The sequence below is a fragment of the Gopherus flavomarginatus genome, chromosome 2, assembly GCF_025201925.1.
Source record: "Gopherus flavomarginatus isolate rGopFla2 chromosome 2, rGopFla2.mat.asm, whole genome shotgun sequence".
Taxonomy (NCBI): domain Eukaryota; kingdom Metazoa; phylum Chordata; order Testudines; family Testudinidae; genus Gopherus; species Gopherus flavomarginatus.
Window position 1 is genome coordinate 261,349,040 of NC_066618.1, and position 22,603 is coordinate 261,371,642.

A 22,603-nucleotide genomic window follows, 5' to 3' on the forward strand; every position below is an offset into this window, starting at 1 on the left:
GACCTGTCTCCTGTCCAAACTAAAATCTCAGCCTTTCTCTCTGATACCTCCTCATAGATGTCTAGCCATTAGATCAAGCACAACATGGCTAAAACAGATTATTATTATTACTATTTATTATTTTATTAATATTTATTTTGGTACTGCCTAAGGACCAACTAAGAACGGGACCCCACTGAGAAAACACAAGGTAGTAGATTGTCCTTGCCCCCAAAAAGCGTATAGCATAAAAACAATCTTAAACTACCCTCCAAGCCCTTCCCCCACTGCCTATCTTCCCAGTCACTGTGGACCATAACACCATCCTGCCTGTCACTCAAGCCCATAATTTAGGTGTCATTTTCAAGTCGGACCTCTCTCCTGGTCATGACATCCAGACTATGTCTAACTCTTGCCAGTTCTTCTACATAACATTGCTAAGCCTTTCCTGTCCATCCACATAGCTAAAAGTCTTGTCCAGGCTCTTACCATCTGGCCTCTCAAATACTGCAACATCCTTCTGTCTGGCTTTGACAAACACAATCTAGTCCCTCTCATATTTATTCAGAATGCTGTTGCAATTATCATTTTCTTAGCCTGTCGCTTTGACCATGTCCCTCCACTGGCTCCCCCTTCTCTATTGTATCAAAATATGAGCTACTGGTGTTCATTTTCAAGGCCCTTCACAGCCTGTTCCCACCCAACCTTTTATTTCTCATTCACTTTTGAGATGTCAGCTTAGTTACCAATCTCCATGCACTTGTTACATTTTTCCAACAAGCACCTTCATATTTTCTCCCCTGCTGTCCTGTATGCTTGGGAGGCGCTCTCCGTGAACATCCACATCATTATCCTCCTTCAGATCCCTCCTCAAAGAAACCTTCTTTGCTATGAAAAATTGGCAATAGTTAGGCAGCTGGTGCAGTGAGAGTATTGTCTGTCATGCTGACCAATATTGTCTCATTATTTCATTGTACTCCCGTTTGTATCCAGCTGGTGCAGGGCTGCCCAGAGTGGGGAGCAAGTGGGGCAATTTGCACCAGGCCCCGGGATCCACAGGGGCTCCCACGAGAATGGATGAGGCTCCAGCTCCGACCCGACCCCGTCTCCGCCCCTCTCCTGGAGCCTCAGCGCATCCAGGAGCTTCGCAGGACAGTGGTGCAGTGTGGCTCCAGTGGGGCCCCGAGCACCGCCCCGCTCAGAGCCATGTGATCAGGGGGCGGGGCTGCAAGCTCCACGCTGAGCGGAGGAAGCTGAGCTCAGCCTGGAGCTCCCAGCCCCGCCCCCTGACCACGTGGCTCTGAGCGGGGAGGGCCGCAGGCCCCGCCCCCTGACCACGCGGCTCTGAACGGGGTGGAGCTCAAGCGCTGCCAGAGCCATGCTGCAGCTGACGAGCAAAGCTCCTAGATGCACTGAGGCTCCGGGTGAGGGGGGGAGCCAGGGGTAAGGGAACGGGGGTTGGCTAAGGGGCAGGAAGTCCCGGGGACAGGGAGGGGGCAGAGGTTGGGGGGGCGGTCAGGGGACAGGGAACGGGGGGGTTGGATTGTGGGCATTCTGGGAGTCTGTCAGGACTCAGCGGGGGGTAATAGGGTTTGGGGCAGTCATGGGACAGGGAACGGGGTGGTGGTTGAGGGGAGTCTCTGGGGGACAGTGAGGGAACAAGGAGTAGGATGGATTGGGGATTCTGAGGGGGGCGGGAAGTTGGGCAGGACGTGGGTGGTAGCCGGATAGGGGGCAGGGCCAGGCTGTTTGGGAGGCACAGCCTTCCCTACCCTAAAGCTCATTCAGCAGTTTGAGGCTTGCAGAAGAGCCAAGCTGTTAGCTTTTCCATTAGGGCTACCATCCCTTTCACTTCTCAAATGCCAAATTATAGTCTATATTTTATTTCAGTGCCATAGGGAGATTCATGTCAGGGGAGGGTAGCTTCATTTAATATCAGCCACTGGGGAAGGGATCACATGAGAAGAGCAATATCCTTCCCAACCCTACCAAGGGAGACCCCCTTCCCTGCATTCCCTAAGGTTCTAGAGGGGTTAATTCAGTGGTTCTCAAACTTTTATACTGGTGACTCCTTTCACATAGCAAACCTCTGAGTGCGACACCCCCTCCTTATAAATTAAAAATACTTTTTTAGATATATTTAACACTATTATAAATGCTGAAGGCAAAGTGGAGTTTGAGGTGGAGGCTGACAGCTTGTGACCCCCCAGTAATAACCTCGTGACCCCCTGAGGGGTCCCGACTCCCAGCTTGAGAACTCCTGGGTTAATTTAATTTTAGCACCCTGTGTCCATTCACATGCATGTGCTATTTTGAGCATTTCAGTTTTCACAACATAGGTTCATCCTAGATTCTGGAACAAGCTTAAATGCTCAGTTCGTGGAGTATGTACATAAGCTATACTAAAGACAAACCCACAGTAACCGTCTCCAGTTTGTGAGGGACCCCGCGGAGCCAGTCTCTGGAAACAGATAAATGCATGGTGGTTAAGTCCATTAATGACAATTAGCCAGGATGGGTAAGGAATGGTGTCCCTAGCCTCTGTTTGTCAGAGGGTGGAGATGGGTGGCAGGAGAGAGATCACTTGATCATTACCTTTTAGGTTTACTCCCTCCGGGGCACTTGGCATTGGCCACTGTCAGCAGACAGGATACTGGGCTGGATGGACCTTTGGTTTGACCCGGTATGGCTGTTCTTATATTCTAACGTAAATAAACCCAAAGTTATGGAGACAGATATAAATCAAGGAAGCCAGCAGAGTATCAGAAACCTGGAAAAATCTCTGACTGAATGGGCTCAGGCATTTGGTCACAAGCTGAGGTGGTTCAAAAGTTTTGGATCTTTTTAAATAGAATTTTTTTATTGTTTCTTTAAACAATCAAACACAGCAAGCAGCAGATATTTGGCCACACGCTTCTGAAACTCCAAACCATATTCAGGTTTTAGCAGACTAATTTCAGCTTTTCAATTAAAAAAACCACAACAAATTTTGAAGGAAAGCAGACATTGTGATTTTTTTCTGCTTTTTAAAAACCCCTAATTTTCAGTCCAGAAGAAGTTTTGATGGAAAATATTTGTCCAATCCTTTTAATGAGCTTTAGTGCCTTTTAGCACTAGCTGGTGCTGGGAACCAGTGATACCTTGTAAAGAAGTTCTCTCAAAACTGGGTTTGTGCCGTGATGCAGGTTTATTTTTCCCAGGGCTGCCCCTGGGGGGTGGGGAGCCAGTGGGGCAATTTGCACTGGGCCCCGCAGGGGCCCCCATGAGAATATAGTATTTTGTAGTATTGCAATTTTTTTATGGAAGGGGCCCCTGAAATTGCTTTGCCCCAGATCCCCTGAATCCTCTGGGCGGCTCTGAGCTGGTGTGTCTCGTTTTACACTTAGATGGTAAGCTCTTTGGGACAGGGACTGGTTTTGTTCTGTGTTTGTACAGTGCTTAGCACAGTGGGGACTGAAGCACTACAGTAATACAAATAAATAATAACAATAATAATTAGCTTTTTTTCTTAGTTTCCTTGATATGGTCCATTGAGTAAGGAGTTTTCTGGCATGGTGTTTTGTTCATAGAACCTGTGTATTCTCCAAGACCAGTACTATCCCGATGAATGATGCCTTGCATTTGCCACATGCCAGTCTACCCTCCCCAACTGTTTCGTGGGAGCCATCAGAATCTCCTTCCAGGAGAGATTTCATAACACATAGTAGGATCTCTGGCCCAGTAAGCCATGGAATCATGGAGCTGAAAGAGAGAAAATGGGGAGTTCATGGAGTACAGTACTGCAGACACCCACTCCATGGCTGCCCCCTACCCTGATTCAGCCATTCCCCACTCATAGATCAGGGTTTCCACACTGCGTCTGGGATGGGCTATGTGGGTTAAGGTGAGGAATGAAACACTGTAGGGGTAGTAGCACTCCCCATTTCTGTGCCCAGATCTAAAAGGAGTTCACATCCACCACCCATAGAAGCAAAGGGAACAGTTTGACCTACCTGTACTGGGAGGCTCTTTCTTTTGGATTTAGAATAGGGAGACGCTGTCACCTTCAAAACACTGTCTTCAGTGTTCGTGGTTTGAACCAAATAGATTTGGGAAAGAGAAGAAATATGTGGATATATCCATTTAAACATTGACTGACTTTGATTATTGTAAAATATTTGAAAATCACAACATAGTTTATATGAATTTTAAAATGCCATTTTCTCTGGTTTATTTAGCATTTTGTAGATCTCAGCTGAGCCGTAAGTAACTTCTTTACCATGGGTCTCAGAATTATGCCTATTCGGCAGCAAGTAGTAACTGGTTCAACATGAGCTGTTTCTTGTATAAACATACAAAAGGCTTGACCTAGACTAAATCAATTTAAAAAGAAAAACATTAAATCTATGTTTCCTGTTACATGCTTAAGGTCTTCTTTGGTTTCTTACGATTTTACTGTATTAGTGACCAACTATCGTAGGCTTTAGTTTATCCTACACCACCAGCTGAACAGTTCAAATGGGATGGTGGAGTTATTTTCGAAAGGGCAAAACAATGACAATTATAACTCCTACATTGCATTTCAGCTGGTGAAGCAGGTTTTATGCTAGGGGTACGGAAGTCATATGAATCTTGGCTTACTCTTTTTCCTGATTTCAGTTGCTAGAAGGGTTTCAAAAGCAGCAAAATGAAAAAAGAGTGCAAAGTTCATAGAATTTGGAACCATGTATATTCAAGACAAAGTCAATTGTAATACATTTTAACTTATCTGGTCCATTCAGGAAGTATACTGAATAAAATCAGGGTGTTATTCATGTAAGTAATTGACAGAGAAACCCATGAGTTTTTATTTATAAATGTGTATGTATACATTTAGTTGGAAAAATTAGAAGCTATTTTTTTCCTCTTAGTATAAACCGACGCAGTTCACTTTCATATTGGTAATCAGTGATTAGCAAAATGTAACCAGCCATTAATGTGTTAGTTCTTCTGATTCTTTTATAAAAGTCCTTGAAAGTACACCTCATGTGGTTGTACTGTTTTAGTTGTAGCAAAGGTTGGGTATCTCAACTCACGTCATTTGCATGACTTACTTTCATAAGTGGTTTGCAAAAGCAATTTGGACTCATTCTTTGCATAGGCAGGTTAGGCTTTCTCAGCTACAAGAATGGAGTACTGTGCATATATGCTTTGAAAAGAGCCCTTAAATAACCCATCATGCAAAGCAATATAAGCTAGCAACCCTGGGGAAAAATAACCCCAAGCATACATAGTCATTGAGAAGGAAGTGCCTAGAAAGCTGAAATACTGAGATACCTCTCAAGATGATGATAGTGGACAGAAAGTTAGTTTACAGTGTGATATGACAGCAAAAAAACAAACAAAATTAGGGCTGCATACACAGAGGCACCATGCCATGAAATAGGGTGAGCATGCAGTGTTTTATATTGTAGTTCTGGTCTGAACACATCTGGGATATTATATATGCCTCTGGGCCCCACCTTAACAGAAAGTTATTAATCATCTGGAGGGGTTCAGAGAAAAGTAACAAAAGTAGAGGCTGGAAGGATTGATTTACAGTGTGAGAAGTGAGTTTTAAAAGAACTGCTTTTGTATGGAATGGTTAAGAAGTGAGAAAATTGGGAGGGTTGCAGAAACATAAGAATCTACTAATATTTCAAAGGTGCACATGTGAAGGATGGAAAGGAATTATTTAGGTTGTTACATGGGGTATTGCTAGGAGTAATAGGTTGCAATTAAGACAGAGAAAATGTAGCTTGAGTATCAGCATGATAGTGAGATATATTAGGGTGTGGAATAGTCTCCTGTGGGAAGTGGTACAAACATCATTGCTTAAGACTGAATTGAATGAAATGCTAGAAAAAAGGTAGTATGGGAACAATTTTGTATTGACGGTAGAACAGACTGGTTGTCCAATGGGTCTTTTTTCTATCTCTAGCTTGTTTGATTCTATGAATATTAGTCATGCCTGTTCATTGTACCAGGAGATAAATGCCAGGAAGTTAGTTAATTTTTATTTATATTGAGATAAGTAAATCTAGTCATAACACAAAATAAGGTCCAAATTCACCTTGGCCAGCACAATGAGGAGTTGCAGGGACACTTTCAGAATGCATCTATTGCTCCAATAATCCTGTTGGCCAGGAATGATTGTGCAGCACAAACTTGGGAAATGCAATGCTGAGTGTAGTTTACTCCTTTTCTGAAAAAAAGTAACTGCACTCTTAGCAGTTGTATGATACCAAGTGCCTCCGATTGAGGGGCTGAACTCTCTGTTAATCGACAGACCACATCTTGAATTCCTTTTCCTTCTGCTTTCTTAAGTGTTGGGAAAAGATCCTGTCCTCCTGCTTGCACTGCAAAAGGAAGAAAGTTTTCTACAACCTCCTTCCTGTTTTCCCCTCTGCAGCACAGGCATGGTCTAATCCTAAGGTTTTCTCACTTTATAATAATAAGCTAGGGAAGCAATTTGGAAAGCAAGCAAATAAATATATTCTGATCCTATATGAGGCGTTCAGGGGACATGATTTTTGTGAAGAACCCTTTTTAGTATCAAACTTCCTTCAGATGTTGCCTTGTGTTCTTTCTACTCTGTTTTCTCACTTATGCATCTAATTTATCTAGTGAGTGTTTTGAAATGAAGGACAATTGAAATAAAAATGGCCTTTAGCCCAAGCATGTCAAATCTTCATTAAATTTTTAGATCTTATACTTGCAGTTGCATAGAATCTTTCAGATGTGAAGTAATAAAGATGAGCTTTAGCTAAAGCACAAGTGTGTTGCTTAATAGTCCTCTAAAAATAGACAGCAGTAGCAAAAGAAGAAAAAATGTGTGGGAAATAATTTATTTTTGTTTAAATCTGTCTATAAATGAAAGATAATTAAAACACCATATTGTACTGTACTTTCTTTTTGCTCCTTTTTGCATTTTTCATTTCTTTTAACCTCCTGGTTGGAAATACAGAGCGCAAATGTTTTTTATCTGGTGTCTCTGGCGGTAAAAATAATGATTGAAAAATGTGCTTTTTGGAATTGGATTGCAGAGGAGGGGAGAAGAAGGATTTCACTATGCCAGTAAACTAAATTACCATATGTTGTATTTATAATTTTAGAGAAATCTAAACACATGGGCTTCACAGGATGTGTCTCTTGCTGCTTTTATTTTAGCTAATATTTCCCCAAATATAAGCTCCAGTCTTTATTTGGATTAAACAAAGCAAATAATCAAGTTATCATATGACCCAATGTCACTTGGTAATTTGTAATATGAATCATTGTACATATATTCATGAAACTGTGCCTTGCAAGAGAAATAAATTACATCATAGTTGTTATGGATTACACTTCTCAGGAGAGAGGGTTAACAAGAGCACTCTGAGTTTTAAAGATCACAGCATATTTATCTCTGGCGACATAGATTGTATGCAGTATACTTTTGCTTAAATTTTGAAGAAAAATATAGGACTACTGCACAGTGCCAGTGCATTGCATAAACATGAATGATTTGTCCAAAACAATAGGCCCTATGACCGTTCATATAGACACACATGTTTTGTCGTGTGTGTGTAAAACTTTAGTTTCTTAACACCAATGATTACGTATTTTTTAATTGATCAGTTATATGCGAAGATCAGAAACTATGTGAATGGGAAACTCTAGCTTAAAATATGTAATGGGTAAATTCATGAGGAAGAGATTACAAATTGGCATTGTGCCTTTTAAGGGAAAATTGTAGGAATATCCGATTCACCTTATTTTCTGGTGTATTTTAAAACTAGTATTAAATTCAGTTACACCTTTTTATTACATTATTAATGAACAGCTTCCATTACTCTATATAGTTTCAAGATAGAGTGGGCCAGCTGATTCCTCTAAAGATTCTCCACTGATCTTTAGGAGAAGTCTGAAGACAATTGGTAGTACAATTATTATCAGAGGATTACTGTATTGCCTTCATAATTGTCTCAGCTGCCTCCTCTGGCCCAGAAAACTCTGGAATGTGTTGCTGAACATGGGTTTCTTTACATATATTTAAAGTACTGAATAATAAACTGAAAAATACAACGCCGCAGAACCTTGCATTAGCCACACATTAAATAATTTGCTCAAAATGTTGCTCTTTGTTTCCTCATTTGTCAGCAAACTTTTAATAACAAAACATTTTAATGAAATCTCATATTACTATGATTAAATCATTTTTACACAAGAAGGCATATTATGGAAATTTTACTTGTACCTTTAGGGACTTATTAGCTAGTGCTGTGAATGGTTAAAGCTAAATGTGTCCAAATAAATTAACAAAATACATTTTGAAATGTCCTTACTACTTTTATTCTTTCATGGATGTGCTAAACTTGAACAGATTAGCTCATACTGGAGTTTCTTATAGTACTCTACTGCATTCTGGTTGCAGAACACTTTTGGGTGACTTTGATAGTATATTTGCAAAACACTCTGGCTGGAATTTTCAAAGGGGCCTAAGGAAGTTAAGCACCTAAGACTTTCCATAGGATTTGGGTACCTTGCTACTTTGGACTCCTTGGAAAATACCAGCTTCCCTTTTTTATAAGCTTCTAGTTCTGTATAGTCTTCTAAAAGTTTAAGTAAATAAGTATACACTTAATATATCTTCTTGCTATAGGGTCATATCCTGAAGTCCTTACTGAGAGCTTGATTCTGCCATCCTTACTCACATTTAATTTTTCCTTATTTCTACTGTTTTCAGTCAGGCTTCTCATACAGGCCCAATCCAAAGTGACTTCCCATTGACTTCAATGGCTCAGCCTATGATATGGTACTACTGAACATAAGAGTGGCAGAATTGAGCCCTCCTAACTTGTTGTGGGAAAATACCCGTTGAGGTTAATAGGAATTTTCCAGATGATGATTGTTAGTATTTAGACCACATTTATAGCACTGAACAGAGTGGCAACTTTCTTTAACTCGCAAAAATCTTTGTATCATTATAGGAGAGCACTGAATTTGGGAATTCTTCGAGACCCTGGATCAGAGGTTGAAGACAGACAATACCAAATAGATCTGCAGTCTGTCAACATTGGTACTGCGCAGTGGGGTCAGCTGAAACCAGAGAAGGACAATAGTAAAGGTGTACTGACAGAGAGTGAAAGAAATTCTCAAAACCCAGCGCTTGAATGGAATATGGCCAGTAGGTAAGGAAATAATTCAAAACTTTGTGTCTTTCAGACAAAAAACATTGAGGATCAAATCTAGAGTATGCCTGATCAAAGTATTTTTTCACTGTTTTTACTTTGCGTTGCAAATATTTTCTATGAAATAGAGTTTTGAATTGTATGTTTGAAACTGTTATTTGTGTTATTGTTACACTGTAATTATTGCATAGGTCTTTTGTGTGTCTATTTTCCTTAGAAATTCCTTTTTTTGAATGGCTTATTATATGGCCATAGAAAATAGCTCCAGGAGGAGACTTGGCATTCAAGTTCTTAGGCTAGGAACAATGGTTTGGGGTTTTTTGTTTCCTTTTGTATTTTTACCAAGTTTGAATAAAGCAGGTTAGACATTTCTAAGTTAGGAAAAGATAAAGTAGAATTTTTTCTATTGGCTCCTAAATGGTTTTTTTGCTTCTGTAAGGGAAAGCAACTGCATTTGTAGAATAACGCATTTCTGCTGATTTGTCCATAATGTAGACTTTAAGATATGCAAAAGAGACTTCCAGCTGAAATAGGTTTAGCACAGTTACTCCTGGATTGCCCATTGGGAGACTTCCATTTGGCTCACCTGCTAAAATTGCTTCCAGTGGACTTTAAGGATCTTGTTCTGGATCGTAATGAGTCCAGCATGAGATGGGAGACTTTGCTGTGGGTTAAATTTAAGGATATAATGTAGCTACACATAGTAGATACAGCATAAATACATTTGCTTGGTATTTAAAATTTAAAAAGAGATACCTTAATTACTATGAATTAATTAGTCATCACAGTTTTGTTGCATTCCATGTATTTGCATTATAATGGCTAATATACAATGCTTTTGAAATTCATACCGAGATGAATTTATTTTCTCATGAATGAGCATGTTACAATGCGTACTTTCATTATTCTATGATTCATGCAGCATCTACCCTCATGTGTTGCTCTTGTAACTCAATTGACTTCCATTGTGTTGTATACATGTAACTGAGGGTAGAATGTGAATATGATATTTGAGAATCTAAAGTTTGGAAATACCTGAAAACATATTGAAAAGAGGTACAGCAGAGAAAATGAAGAGATGAAATGGTTGATATTTATTGAGAAAGGGTTTGTTTGTTTGTCTGTCTATCTACTCAGACTTTTTATGCTTTTATTTCTAAACTGTAATTGAGATGAGGATTAAATCTTTTTGAAAACAACATGAAAATTATTAGAGAGACAAGAGGGTGAGGTAATATCTTTCAAAAACTTGTCTCTCTCCCCAAACGAAGTTGGTCCAATAAAAGATATTACCTCACCCACCTGTCTCTCTAATATCTTGGGACCAACACAGCTACAACATCACTGTAATAACTGTATACATGAAAATGATTAGATATACCAGAGATAGATTAATAGGCATTAGAATACTAGATAGGGAGAAGAGGAGAGACAAAGTGACAAAAGCACAGCATAATTCAAGCTCTACCTTCACTCCTACCAAGTTTTGCATGGATCTGAGAGTGCTGTGACAGACTGGTGGGAAAATCACCTTAGGATTTTACTCTGCCCCATAGGACCAATTACACCACAGCTGTATATAGCATTCTGGAATGCCTGTGATTAATTTTGAAGTTTTAAAACATATGAAAACTTTGTTTTACTTCTAAAATGCCTATTTAGTCATCTGAAAAACAGAGTGATGATTTTAGAACAGCCAAAGGTTTATGCTTCAGAGTGAAGGAAGTTGGTATGGTAGCCAGGAGCAAGTGCTCACAGCTCATTTTGAAGTGTTTGTACTTAAAAAGGCCTGTTTGTCCAAGTTCAAAGACAATTTTTTCAAGCAAAACCACATTTTTCAAATTTCTCTGGAACTTGTTCAATCCATATTCAGCACATGCATGGCTTTGTGGGTCCCAGAACTGAGGTTCTTCCCCAGTGGAGAGGGTGGTTTCTCAAAGACAATGAAGAGGGATTGGAGAAAAGATAGCAGTTCAGTTTTTGCCAAGAGGATGTCCAGAAAGATGATATACAAGCCATAGCAAATGGAGAGGGGTCAGGAATGGGCAGGCATATCTGAGTGTTATCAGCAGTGAAGTGATAAAAGACTACGGAAGTAGATGAGGCCACTCTGAGTGAGTGTAAGGGATAATCGTGGACAGATCCCTGGGGAACAGCAAAAAGATAGAGGGAGCAGAAAGAAGAAGGTCCACTGAAAGTAATGATGAAGGGGCAGGAACAGAATAGGGGAGGTGCAGTGATAACGTCTGCTAGTTATTCATTTATAAGGCATCATAGTTGGTTTCCTGTCTTTTGAAACATTAATTCTTCTTCGGGTGATTGTTCATGTCCATTCCAAGCAGGTGTGTGTGCACCACATGCACGCCAGCCGGAAGATTTTCCCTTAGCAGTGTCTGTAGGGTCGGCCTTGGTGACCCCTGGAGTGGCGCCTCCATGGCGCCCTATTCAGGGGCCTGCCGACCCTCCACGCCCTCAGTTCCTTCTTACCACCAGTGATGGCTAGCTGGAACTTTTGCTCACTCTTACAGCAAGCTGTAAGCAAGCTGAGAGGGAAGAAAACAAAGTAAGAGGGGATACAGCCGTGGACAGAAGAATTGACATAAGGAGGAAGGGTAGTGTAGATGCCAGTCTAACAGGTAATGCTGGTGATAGAATGTCTGTGCCTAACCGGGTAAAGAACGTCAGTGAAGCCAAACGGCAAAAATTAAGATGTCTGTACACTAATGTGAGGAGCTTAGGTAACAAAATGGAGGAACTAGAGCTACTGGTGCAGGAAGTGAAACCGGATATTATAGGGGTAACAGAAACATGATGTAATAGTAGTCATGACTGGAGTACAGGTATTGAAGGCTGTGTGCTGTTTAGGAAAGACAGAAATAAAGGCAAAGGTGGTGGAGTAGCATTGTATATCAATGATGAGGTTAACTGTAAAGAAATAAGAAATGATGGAATGGATAAGACAGAGTCTGTCTGGGCAAAAATCACACTGGGAAAGAAAGCTACTAGAGCCTCCCCTGAGATAGTGCTTGGGGTGTGCTGCAGACCGCTAGGATCTGATTTGGATATGAATAGAGACCTCTTTAATGTTTTTAATGAAGTAAACACTAATGGGAATTGTGTGATCATGGGAGACTTTAACTTCCCAGATATAGACTGGAGGACAAATGCTAGTAAGAATAATAGGGCTCAGATTTTTCTGGATGTGATAGCTGATGGATTTCTTCACCAAGTAGTTGAAGAACCAACAAGAGGGGATGCCATTTTAGAGTTGGTTTTAGTGAGTAGTGAGGACCTCATAGAAGAAATGGTTGTAGGGGACAACCTTGGTTCGAGTGATCATGAGCTAATTCAGTTCAAACTAGATGGAAGGATAAACAAAAATAGATCTGGGACTAGGGTTTTTTACTTCAAAAGGGCTAACTTTAAAGATTTAAGGCAATTAGTTAAGGAAGTGGATTGGACTGAAGAACTTGTGGATCTAAATGTGGAGGAGGCCTGGAATTACTTTAAGTTGAAGCTGCAGAAACTATCAGAAGCCTGCATCCCAAGAAAGGGGGGAAAAACCATAGGCAGGAGTTGTAGACCAAGCTGGATGAGCAAGCATCTCAGAGAGATGATTAAGAAAAAGCAGAAAGCCTACAAGGAGTGGAAGATGGGCAGGATTAGCAAGGAAAGCTACCTTAGTGAGGTCAGAACATGTAAGGATAAAGTGAGAAAGGCCAAAAGCCATGTAGAGTTGGACCTTGCAAAGGGAATTAAAACCAATAGTAAAAGGTTCTATAGCTATATAAATAAGAAGAAAACAAAGAAAGAAGAAGTGGGACCGCTAAACACTGAGGATGGAGTGGAGGTTAAGGATAACCTAGGCATGGCCCAATATCTAAATAAATACTTTGCCTCGGTCTTTAATAAGGCTAATGAGAAGCTTAGGGATAATGGAAGGATGACAAATGGGAATGAGGATATGGAGGTAGATATTACCACATCTGAGGTAGAAGCCAAAGTTGAACAGCTTAATGGGACAAAATTGGAGGGCCCAGATAACCTTCATCCAAGAATATTAAAGGAGCTAGCGCATGAAATTGCAAGCCCATTAGCAAGAATTTTTAATGAATCGGTAAACTCAGGGGTTGTACCGTATGACTGGAGAATTGCTAACATAGTTCCTATCTTTAAGAAAGGGGAAAAAAGTGATCTGAGTAACTATAGGCCTGTTAGTTTGACATCTGTAGTATGTAAGGTCTTGGAAAAAATTTTGAAGGAGAAAGTAGTTAAGGACATTGAGGTCAGTGGTAATTGGGACAAATTACAACATGGTTTTACAAAAGGTAGATCGTGCCAAACCAACCTAATCTCCTTCTTTGAGAAGGTGACAGATTATTGAGACAAAGGAAATGCAGTAGATCTAATTTACCTCGATTTCAGTAAGGCATTTGACATGGTTCCACATGGGGAATTATTAGTTATATTGGAAAAGATGGGGATCAATATAAAAATTGAAAGGTGGATAAGGAACTAGTTAAAGGGAAGACTACAGCGGGTCGTACTGAAGGGTGAACTGTCAGGCTGGAAGGAGGTTACTAGTGGAGTTCCTCAAGGATCAGTTTTGGGACCAATCTTATTTAACCTTTTTATTACTGACCTTGGCACAGAAAGCGGGAATGTGCTAGTAAAGTTTGCAGATGACACAAAACTGGGAGGTATTGCTAACACAGAGAAGGACTGGGATATCATACAGGAAGATCTGGATGACCTTGTAAACTGGAGTAATAGTAATAGGATGAAATTTAATAGTGAAAAGTACAAGGTCATGCATTTAGGGATTAATAATAAGAATTTTAGTTATAAATTGGGGACGCATCAGTTGGAAGCAACAGAGGAGGAGAAGGACCTTGGAGTACTGGTTGATCACAGGATGACTATGAGCCGCCAATGTGATATGGCCGTTAAAAAAGCTAATGCAGTTTTAGGATGCATTAGGCGAGGTATTTCCAGCAAAGATAAGAAGGTGTTAGTACCATTATATAAGGCACTGGTGAGACCTCATCTGGAATACTGTGTGCAGTTCTGTTCTCCCATGTTTAAGGAGGATGAATTCAAACTGGAACAGGTTCAGAGATGGGCTACTAGGATGATCCGAGGAATGGAAAACCTGTCTTCTAAAAGGAGACTGAAACAGCTTGGCTTTTTTAGCCTAACCAAAAAAAGGTTGAGGGGGGATATGCTTGCTCTTTATAAATATATCAGAGGGATTAATATTAGGGAGGGAGAGGAATTATTTAAGCTTAGTACCAATGTAGACACAAGAACAAATGGGTATAAACTGGACACTAGGAAAATTAGACTTGAAATTAGACAAAGGTTTCTAACCATTAGAGGAGTGAAGTTCTGGAACAGCCTTCCAAGGGGAATAGTGGGGGCAAAAGACATATCTGGCTTTAAGACTAAGCTTGATAAGTTTATGGAAGGGATGGTATGATGGGATAGCTTAATTTTGGGAATTGATCTTTGATTATCAGCAGGTAAGTATGCCTAGTGATCTGTGATGGGATGTTCGATGGGATGGGATCTGAGTTACTGCAGAGAATTCTTTCCTGAGTGCTGGCTGGTGAGTCTTGCCCACATGCTCAGGGTTTAGCTGATCACCATATTTGGGGTCTGGAAGGAATTTTCCTCCGGGGCAGATTGGTAGAGGCCCTGGAAGTTTTTTGCCTTCCTCTGCATCATGGGGCATGGGTCACTTGCTGGTGGATTCTCTGCAGCTTTGAGGTCTTCAAACCACAATTTGAAGACTTCAGTAACTCAGACATAGGTTAGGGGTTTGTTACAGAAGTGGATGGGTAGGATTCTGTGGCCTGCTTTGTGCAGGAGGTCAGACTAGATGATCATATTGGTCCGTTCTGACCCTAAAGTCTATGAGTCTAAGCATAATGTCCCGTTTAAGTGTATATAGTTATTCCCTCTCTCATAGTTTAGAGTTAGTGTTAGATAGTTAATAGCTTGGGGGGTTTTCCCCCAACATACTCGTCGCCCCACTGGGGCATGCCCAGGTCCCCAGCGTTTAAATTCTGCAAGGACTGTGGGAAGTTTATGCCAAAGAGTGACCTGCACTCTTCCTGCTTAAGGTGCCTTGGAGAGAGCCACCAGAGAGACTGGTGCAGTATCTGCAGGGGATTCCGTCCCAGGACTCTTAGGAACAGAGAGCAGAGACTCAAAGTGTTCCTGATGGAGGCAGCCTTACAGACACACTCGGACCCCGAGCTGCCCGACCCGGCGTCCAGCACCTCTTCCTCGGTGCGCAGCATCCCGGAATCGCTAGCAAGTCAGGAGGCCCAGTCTAAGACTTCTAAGTCCCGGCACCAGGGAGAAACGGACCATAGAAAATGGGCCTCCATGAGGCACCGATCACCATCTCCAGTGCCCACAAAGAAAAAGAGGCCGGTGGAGGGCCGATCACCCTATCAGGGCCTTAAAAGGCTGGCGACGTCCATGAGTGCAGTGGGACAAGCTGTGCCACATTTGCATCCTCCCATGGTTCCATCAGCTCCCGCCCTGGTGGGGGTGCGGTCAAGTCCGGACCACTCGAGGTCCCTGGACCTCAACGAGGATGTGTGTTTTCCAGCAATGCTGGAGGCGTTCGAGGTGGCCCCTGACTTATTAAGCTTCCCGGTGCTGGCCTCCCCGCACCGGTGGAAGGAGCCACAGAACATGGCCCGACCCCTGGGGCAAGCCAGCCATGATGTCGCCCCAGTTCCCACCCCACACTGCCCCTGTGGCGCCAGCACAAAGTGAGTTTTCAGCTATAGTGGAGGAGGGGAAGTTGGCAGCCCTGGATGCGGCGGACGCAACCTCCCCCACACTGGCAACCAGGCTGGTTATGCGACAGGGAGCCTGGCTTCAGGTCTCAGGTGTTCCACATAAGGTCCAGCAGACCATCCAGGACCTCCCTTTCGAGGGACCTAAAATCTTCTCTGAAAAGACGGACAAGAAGCTCCATAGCTTAAAGGACTCAAGGTCTACCCTACGCTTGCAGGGCTTACACACCCCAGCCACCCAACATAGGCAATTCAGGCCGCAGCCAGCCCCGTGACCTTAACAGCTCCAAAACTGCGCAGACGTCTCGTGTAGGCGGAGCAGAAATGGCAGAAGGAGGCAACAACAGCCCTCTGGCCAGTCGTCTGGCCAGCCGCAGCCCCCATCAGGGCCTAGATCCCAAATTTGATGGTGCTGTCGGGGACTACCTACCGGTCAGGACTCTGGATCCTACCAACCCTACCTTTTCGTCAAGTCTGTCCCCCTTCTATTGTGCCTGGTCCCGAATCACATCGGACAGTTGGGTGCTCCACGTGATAAAGAGGGGATATTCTATCCAGTTCTCCTCCCTCCTGCCCCACCAGCCCCGCTCCCCATCCCTCTTCAGGGACCTTTCTCACGAGCAACTTCTAATTCAGGAAGTGCAGTCCCTCCTCGTAGTAGGGGCAGTGGAGGAAGTTCCTCAGGAACTCAGGGGCAGGGGTTTCTACTCCCGGTATTTCCTAATATCCAAGGTGAAAGGGGGCCTCAGACCTATTCTGGACTTGCGGCATCTGAACAAGTTTGTAAAGAAGCTCAAGTTCCATATGGTCTCCTTGTCCTCCATCATTCCCTTCATGGATCCAGGGGACTGGTATGCCGCCCTCGACTTAAAAGATGCATATTTTCATATTGCAGTAGTTCCTCAGCACAGGCATTACCTCAGATTCGTCATGGGCAATGCCCATCTCCAGTTCATGGTCCTGCCTTTCGGCCTGTCAGCAACCCTAAGCGTCTTCACAAAATGCGTGGCAGTCGTGGCAGCCTACCTGCACAAGCATGGGATTCAAGTGTTCCCCTATCTGGACGATTGGCTCATCAAGGCCCACGCCAAGGCACAGGTGGAGGCTCAGGTAATCTTCATCAGATGGACCTTCCTCGAGCTCAGCCTCCTGCTGAACAAGGTCAAGTCCACCCTCTCTCCCATCCAGAGGATAGAATTTATAGAGGCAGTTCTGGACTCGACGCAAGTGAGAGCGTACCTACCGGAGGCCAGGTTCCGGGCCCTGTCTGACATCATTCTCAGTCTCCAATGTTGCCTGGCCACCACAGCAAGAAACTGCCTCAAGTTGATGGGTCATATGGCTGCGTGCACCTATGTGGTGAACCATGCCAGGCTCAGGCTGCGCTCTCTCCAATCCTGGTTAGGGACTGTGTACAGACCAGCCAGGGACGTGCTGGACTCTTTGGTGATGCTTCCCAGAACGGTGCTAGATTCCCTCCGGTGGTGGCTCGACCCACGGGAGGTCTGCGCAGGAGTACCCTTTATCAGCCCTCAGCCATCCCTGTCCTTGGTAACAGACATGTTGGATTTGGAGTGGAGAGCACATCTGGGGATCCTCAGGACTCAAGGCCTTTGGTCCCCAGCAGACCTCTCCCTGCACATCATTGTTAGGGAGCTACAGGCGGTGCATCTAGCCTGCCTGACCTTCAAATCTCACCTGGCAAGCAGGTGTGTTGCAGTCCTCACGGACGATACCTCGGCAATGTTCTATATCAACAGACAGCGGGGTGCATGCTCCTCTCCCCTGTGCCAGGAAACCTTCGCGTTATGGGATTTCCACGTACAGAATGCAATTCACCTGACGGCATCCTACCTCCCAGGGGTGCAGAACGGACTGGCGGGACACCCTCAGCTGCTCATTCCATGGTCACAAGTGGTCCCTTCGCCAAGATGTAGCACACACACTCTTCTGTCTCTGGAGCTATCCCTACATAGACCTGTTTGCCTCGATGTTTCTGCTCCCTCATGGGGCACAGTCCAGGGTCTCTGATGGACGCCTTCCTCATTCCATAGGAAAGCAGCCTGCTCTACACCTTCCCCCCGATTCCCATGGTTCACAGGGTACTCCTCAAGATCTGCAGGGATCACACTCATGTCATCCTGATAGTGCCGGCATGGCCGCGCCAACACTGGTAAACGTCACTGCGGCACATGTCCACATGGGCGCCCCTCTCATTGCCCCTGCTCCCAGACTTGATCTCACAGGATTGGAGCCATCTCCACCACCTGAACCTGGAATCGCTCCACCTCACAGCCTGGATGCTCCATGGCTAAACCATGTGGAGATGCAATGCTTTCAGCAGGTCAGGCAAGTCCTCCTCGGTAGTAGAAAACCCTCCATAAGAGCCACATACATGGCCAAGTGGAAACGCTTCTCCATCTGGGCCGAGCAGCAGGGTCAGGCTCCATTGCTCGCCCCAATCTCTCTCATACTGGATTATCTGCAGCATTTGAGACAGCTAGGACTTTCCCTCTCTTTGGTTCTGGTCCACTTGGCAGCCATCTCAGCATTCCATCCAGGAGCGGAAGGTGGTTCAGTTTTCTTGAACCCATTGGTTTGTCACTTCCCCAAGGGCCTGGACAGCTGTTCCCACATACTTGACAACCAGCCCCGGCTTGGAACCTCAATTTGGTCCATTCCACCCTCACAGGGCCCCCTTTGAGCCCGTGGCTCATATAAGGTCGCATTCCTAGTGACTGTCACCTCAGCCAGGAGGGTGTCAGAACTCAGAGCACTGACGTCTGAGCCTCCATACACTGTCTTCCACAAGGGCAAAGTCCAACTTAGGCTACACCCAGCACACCTTCCGAAGGTGGTCTCCCAATTCCACATGGGTCAAGACATTTTTCTCCCTGTGTTCTATCCTAAGCCACACTCCTCCAGCATGGAGCTTAGGCTGCATTCCCTGGACATTCGCAGTGCCCTGGCATTCTATATTGAAAGAACCAAACCATTCAGGAAACAGGGGTGGCTCCAGGCCCCAGCATGTCAAGCGCGTGCTTGAGGCCGCAAGCCTCGGGGGGCGCTCTGCCGGCGCCACGAGGGTCCCCTGCCTGCCGTTCTTGGGGCAGCAAAATTCCTAGAGCCGCCCCTGTCAGGAAATCAACCCAAGTCTTTGTTGCTATGGCCAAGAGGATGAAGGGACTCCCCATCTCATCACAGCCTATCTCCTCATGGATCGTGGCCTGCATCCGTGAATGCTAGAGTCGGGCTAAGGTGCCTGCCCCGCCAATCACGACCCACTCCTCAAGGGCACAGGCCTCCTCCGCAGTGTACCTGGCTCAGGTCCCAACACAGGAAATATGCAGAGCGGCCACGTGGTTCCCAGTCCACACATTTATATCTCACTATGCCATCATGCACCAGGCCAGAGACAATGCAGCTTTCGGCCGCACAGTGCTCCAATCCACGGTGAACTCCAACCCCACCGCCTAAACTCAGGCTTATGAGTCACCTGCTTGGAATGGACATGAACAATCATTCGAAGAAGAAAAAAACAGTTAGTTACTTACCTTTTTGTATCTTGTTCTTTGAGATGTGTTGTTCATGTCCATTCCAATACCCAACCACCTACCCCTCTGTCGGAGTGCCAGCAAGAAGGAACTGAGGGGGTGGAGGGTGGGCAGGCCCTTATATAGGCCGCCATGGAGACGTCACTCCAGGGGGCACCAAGAGCGACCCTACGGATGCTGCTAAGGGAAAATCTTCTGGCTGGCATGCACGCGATGCGCACACACCTGCTTGGAATGGACACGAACAACACATCTCGAAGAACAACAGTTACAAAAAGGTAAGTAACCTGGTTTTTTTTACTAGTAAAATACCACAGTGGTTTCTTATTTTAGATCCTTAGCTTGAAATAATTTGCCCAGACCTGGTTGGGGCTGTGATGTTAGAGCTATAGATAACTTGCCCGTCTCACAAAATGGTGCTGTCCAGTGGCACTTCTTGAAGGGCAAGATGGTATGGACCCCAACAGACCTTCTAGTTCAGTGGTCCCCAACCTTTTTGTGACCAGTAGCACATTCATGTTTTCAGAAGAGCGTGGCGGGCGCCAACAATTTTTCAAGGCTTAGTTTGTATTTGTACATTAAATAATACAAAAAAAACATATTTAATATTACATAATATATGAATCCAGAGAGAAGAGAGAAGCCGGAGAAAAGCCACGAGGACAGAGAACACCGGTGTGCAGAGCCCTGGAGTACTCTGTCCGCAGCAGGCACGGGGCCCCAGATTCTGTTCTCTGCTGGGCACTAGGTGGGCCCCGCACCTGCCAGGGACTGAGAACACCAGTGCCCGCAGCCTGCAGCCCCAGAGTTTTCTGTCCCTGTCAGGTGTGGGGCCACAGCTTCTCTCTCCTGCTGGGAGCCAGGCAGGCCCCGCACCTGCCAGGAACAGAGAACACCGCGCCCGCAGCCTGAGTTCTCTGTCCCCGGCAGGTCCCCTGCTCGGCACTAGGCGGGCACACATAAATGTCCCGGCGGGTGCCATGGTGCCCGTGGGCACCACGTGGGGGACCACTGTTCTAACTGGTCAGCCCAATGGCCAGACTGGCTTTTTCAAAGTGAGCCACATGAGGAAAATGCCATAGTTCTTCACACAACTGACTGGCATCAATATAATCAGCAGGATTTGGTCTGAGCCTTATGAGTACATTTTTTGACCATGATAGGAATTCCTAAAACAGTATTAAGATTACAGGATAAGGGAAGCAGCTGTTACAGCCAAGCTGCACATTCTCCTTGCATAATTGCTAGAACTTTCTTCCATCTTGAACAAAACTCTTGAGTATTTTTGTTTGAGCTTGTGTTCAATAACTGTGGTTTTTTTGCTTTGAAAGCATTTTAACAAATATTTAATGCTACATTTTAATTAGCTGGATTGACTTGTTCTTTGTGATATGCAATACTACTATTTTAATTTTATTCTGCATTTGTTTAATGCAGAGAGTAGCTGGTATGTGTGTTTGCTTGTCAGTTTGGTTTAATCTTATATACATGTACCACAGTTCATTTTCAGGATGTTCACATTTTTGCTGTTTACTTGGCAATCAGTTATGCTGCATGTGCATTTATTTTGTGATGTGCTGAGAACTGGAAGAACCTGTACTGATGTCTGCCATGTGCTAGGGTATTTCCAGCATGCACCAAGAGAATGACTGCATGGTGTTTTACATGGTGCTTAGTGTTTCCAGGGTGAAGTTTATCTTGAGATTTCCTGAGAATGTCACAGAGACTTTCTTTATTCTTTGTGTTAGTAGTGATACTATTTTCTTTCTTAATTCTTTGTAAGTTACATTGATATGTTTAGCATGGAACATATGGAATGGCTCTTTCTGAGGAACCCTTGGGTTAGTTTTATTGTTTTGGTTTTAATACATTTGTTTGATTTCACTTAGCTAGTCCCATACTCTGGTTTAGTAGGTCAATTTTTTTTTAAGGTTCCTCTTGTTGGATGTGTGTCTGTAGCAGTGTATCTTACTCGTTTCATTATTTTTGATGTTTAGCTGATACATGTGTGTTGAAGTATAGAATCAGATCTACGTCTTTTCCTCTGTGTAGCATTGTTTGATTACTAGGTTAACTTGTAGAAAAGAATTCCAGAAAAGCTACTGTTCTTTCATTTTCCAAGTGTATGTTACAGTTTCCAACACTCCAAGTACATTATTATAAATATACTGACCTTAGTAATTTTTAACAAAATCCTAAAACAGATGCTGCGAACACTGTCCATCCATACTGGAAGAACGATAGGCGGCCATGGATGTGGTTTAATTGGGCTGCAGCTTTATACACTTATAATATCTGGCGGTACCTGGCAACAAAGTTTACGGTATAGAGAGGAAGATGTCAGCTCCCTGCTGATCCAGACATAGGACCCCCCAATGCATTTCTTCAGGTCTCTTAATGGGGGCCAAGAAAAGGAGAGGGGGTCTGCTCCACACTGATGAGACATAGCAGCCCCAAACCCACCTTACTCAGCTCCCATAAGGGATGCTTTCCTTCAAATCCTTTTCCAAACCATTTTATCCAATAACCACATTCCTTCCACACCGAATACCTGCACTAGACATCTGCCACAAGTTTTATGTTTAAAGTTGCAACACTGTAATTTAACCCCTCAACTCCACCCCACCAGATCCCAGACCAGCTGTGGGGATGGTGAAAAAAACCCACCTTGCCCCTGCCAGTGACTCTGCCGGAAAAATTTCTTTTCAGCTAACCAAGGAAAAGGGGCAACTAGTATAATGCTCTCAGCATGTCAAAACGGAACTGATACTTTTCCCACTTTCAAGGAAGTTGTGTGGATGAGTGTTGCCAGTCTGATCCTGGTAAAGAGCTTGTCTCCGTGGCTGCATGGAGTTTAATTTTTGTTATAGTCCTAAGTGGTGCACAGGATCTAGTCCAAAAAGTGAACGTAGCTGAACCACTCAGTAATAGCAATCATAATGAAATGAAATTTAACATCCTCGTAGGAGGGGGAAATACCGAAGAAACCCACCATGATAGCATGTAACTTCAAAAAGGGGAACTATATAAAAAAATGAGAAGGGTAGTTAAACGGAAATTAAAAGGAACAGTCACAAGAGTAAAG

The 22,603-nt window shown here is 43.9% G+C and overlaps 1 protein-coding gene across 4 annotated transcripts in view; it reads left to right on the forward strand.

The window, feature by feature from the left end:
* The window catches only part of VPS13B (vacuolar protein sorting 13 homolog B), a 913,516-nt gene that overhangs the window by 630,124 nt on the left and 260,789 nt on the right, over positions 1-22,603 (forward strand). For all 4 annotated transcript variants that reach the window (XM_050940452.1, XM_050940449.1, XM_050940451.1 and 1 more), the window contains exon 31: positions 8,949-9,149. In XM_050940452.1, the coding sequence (XP_050796409.1) occupies positions 8,949-9,149 (201 nt within the window). The remainder of the gene's footprint in view (positions 1-8,948; positions 9,150-22,603) is intronic.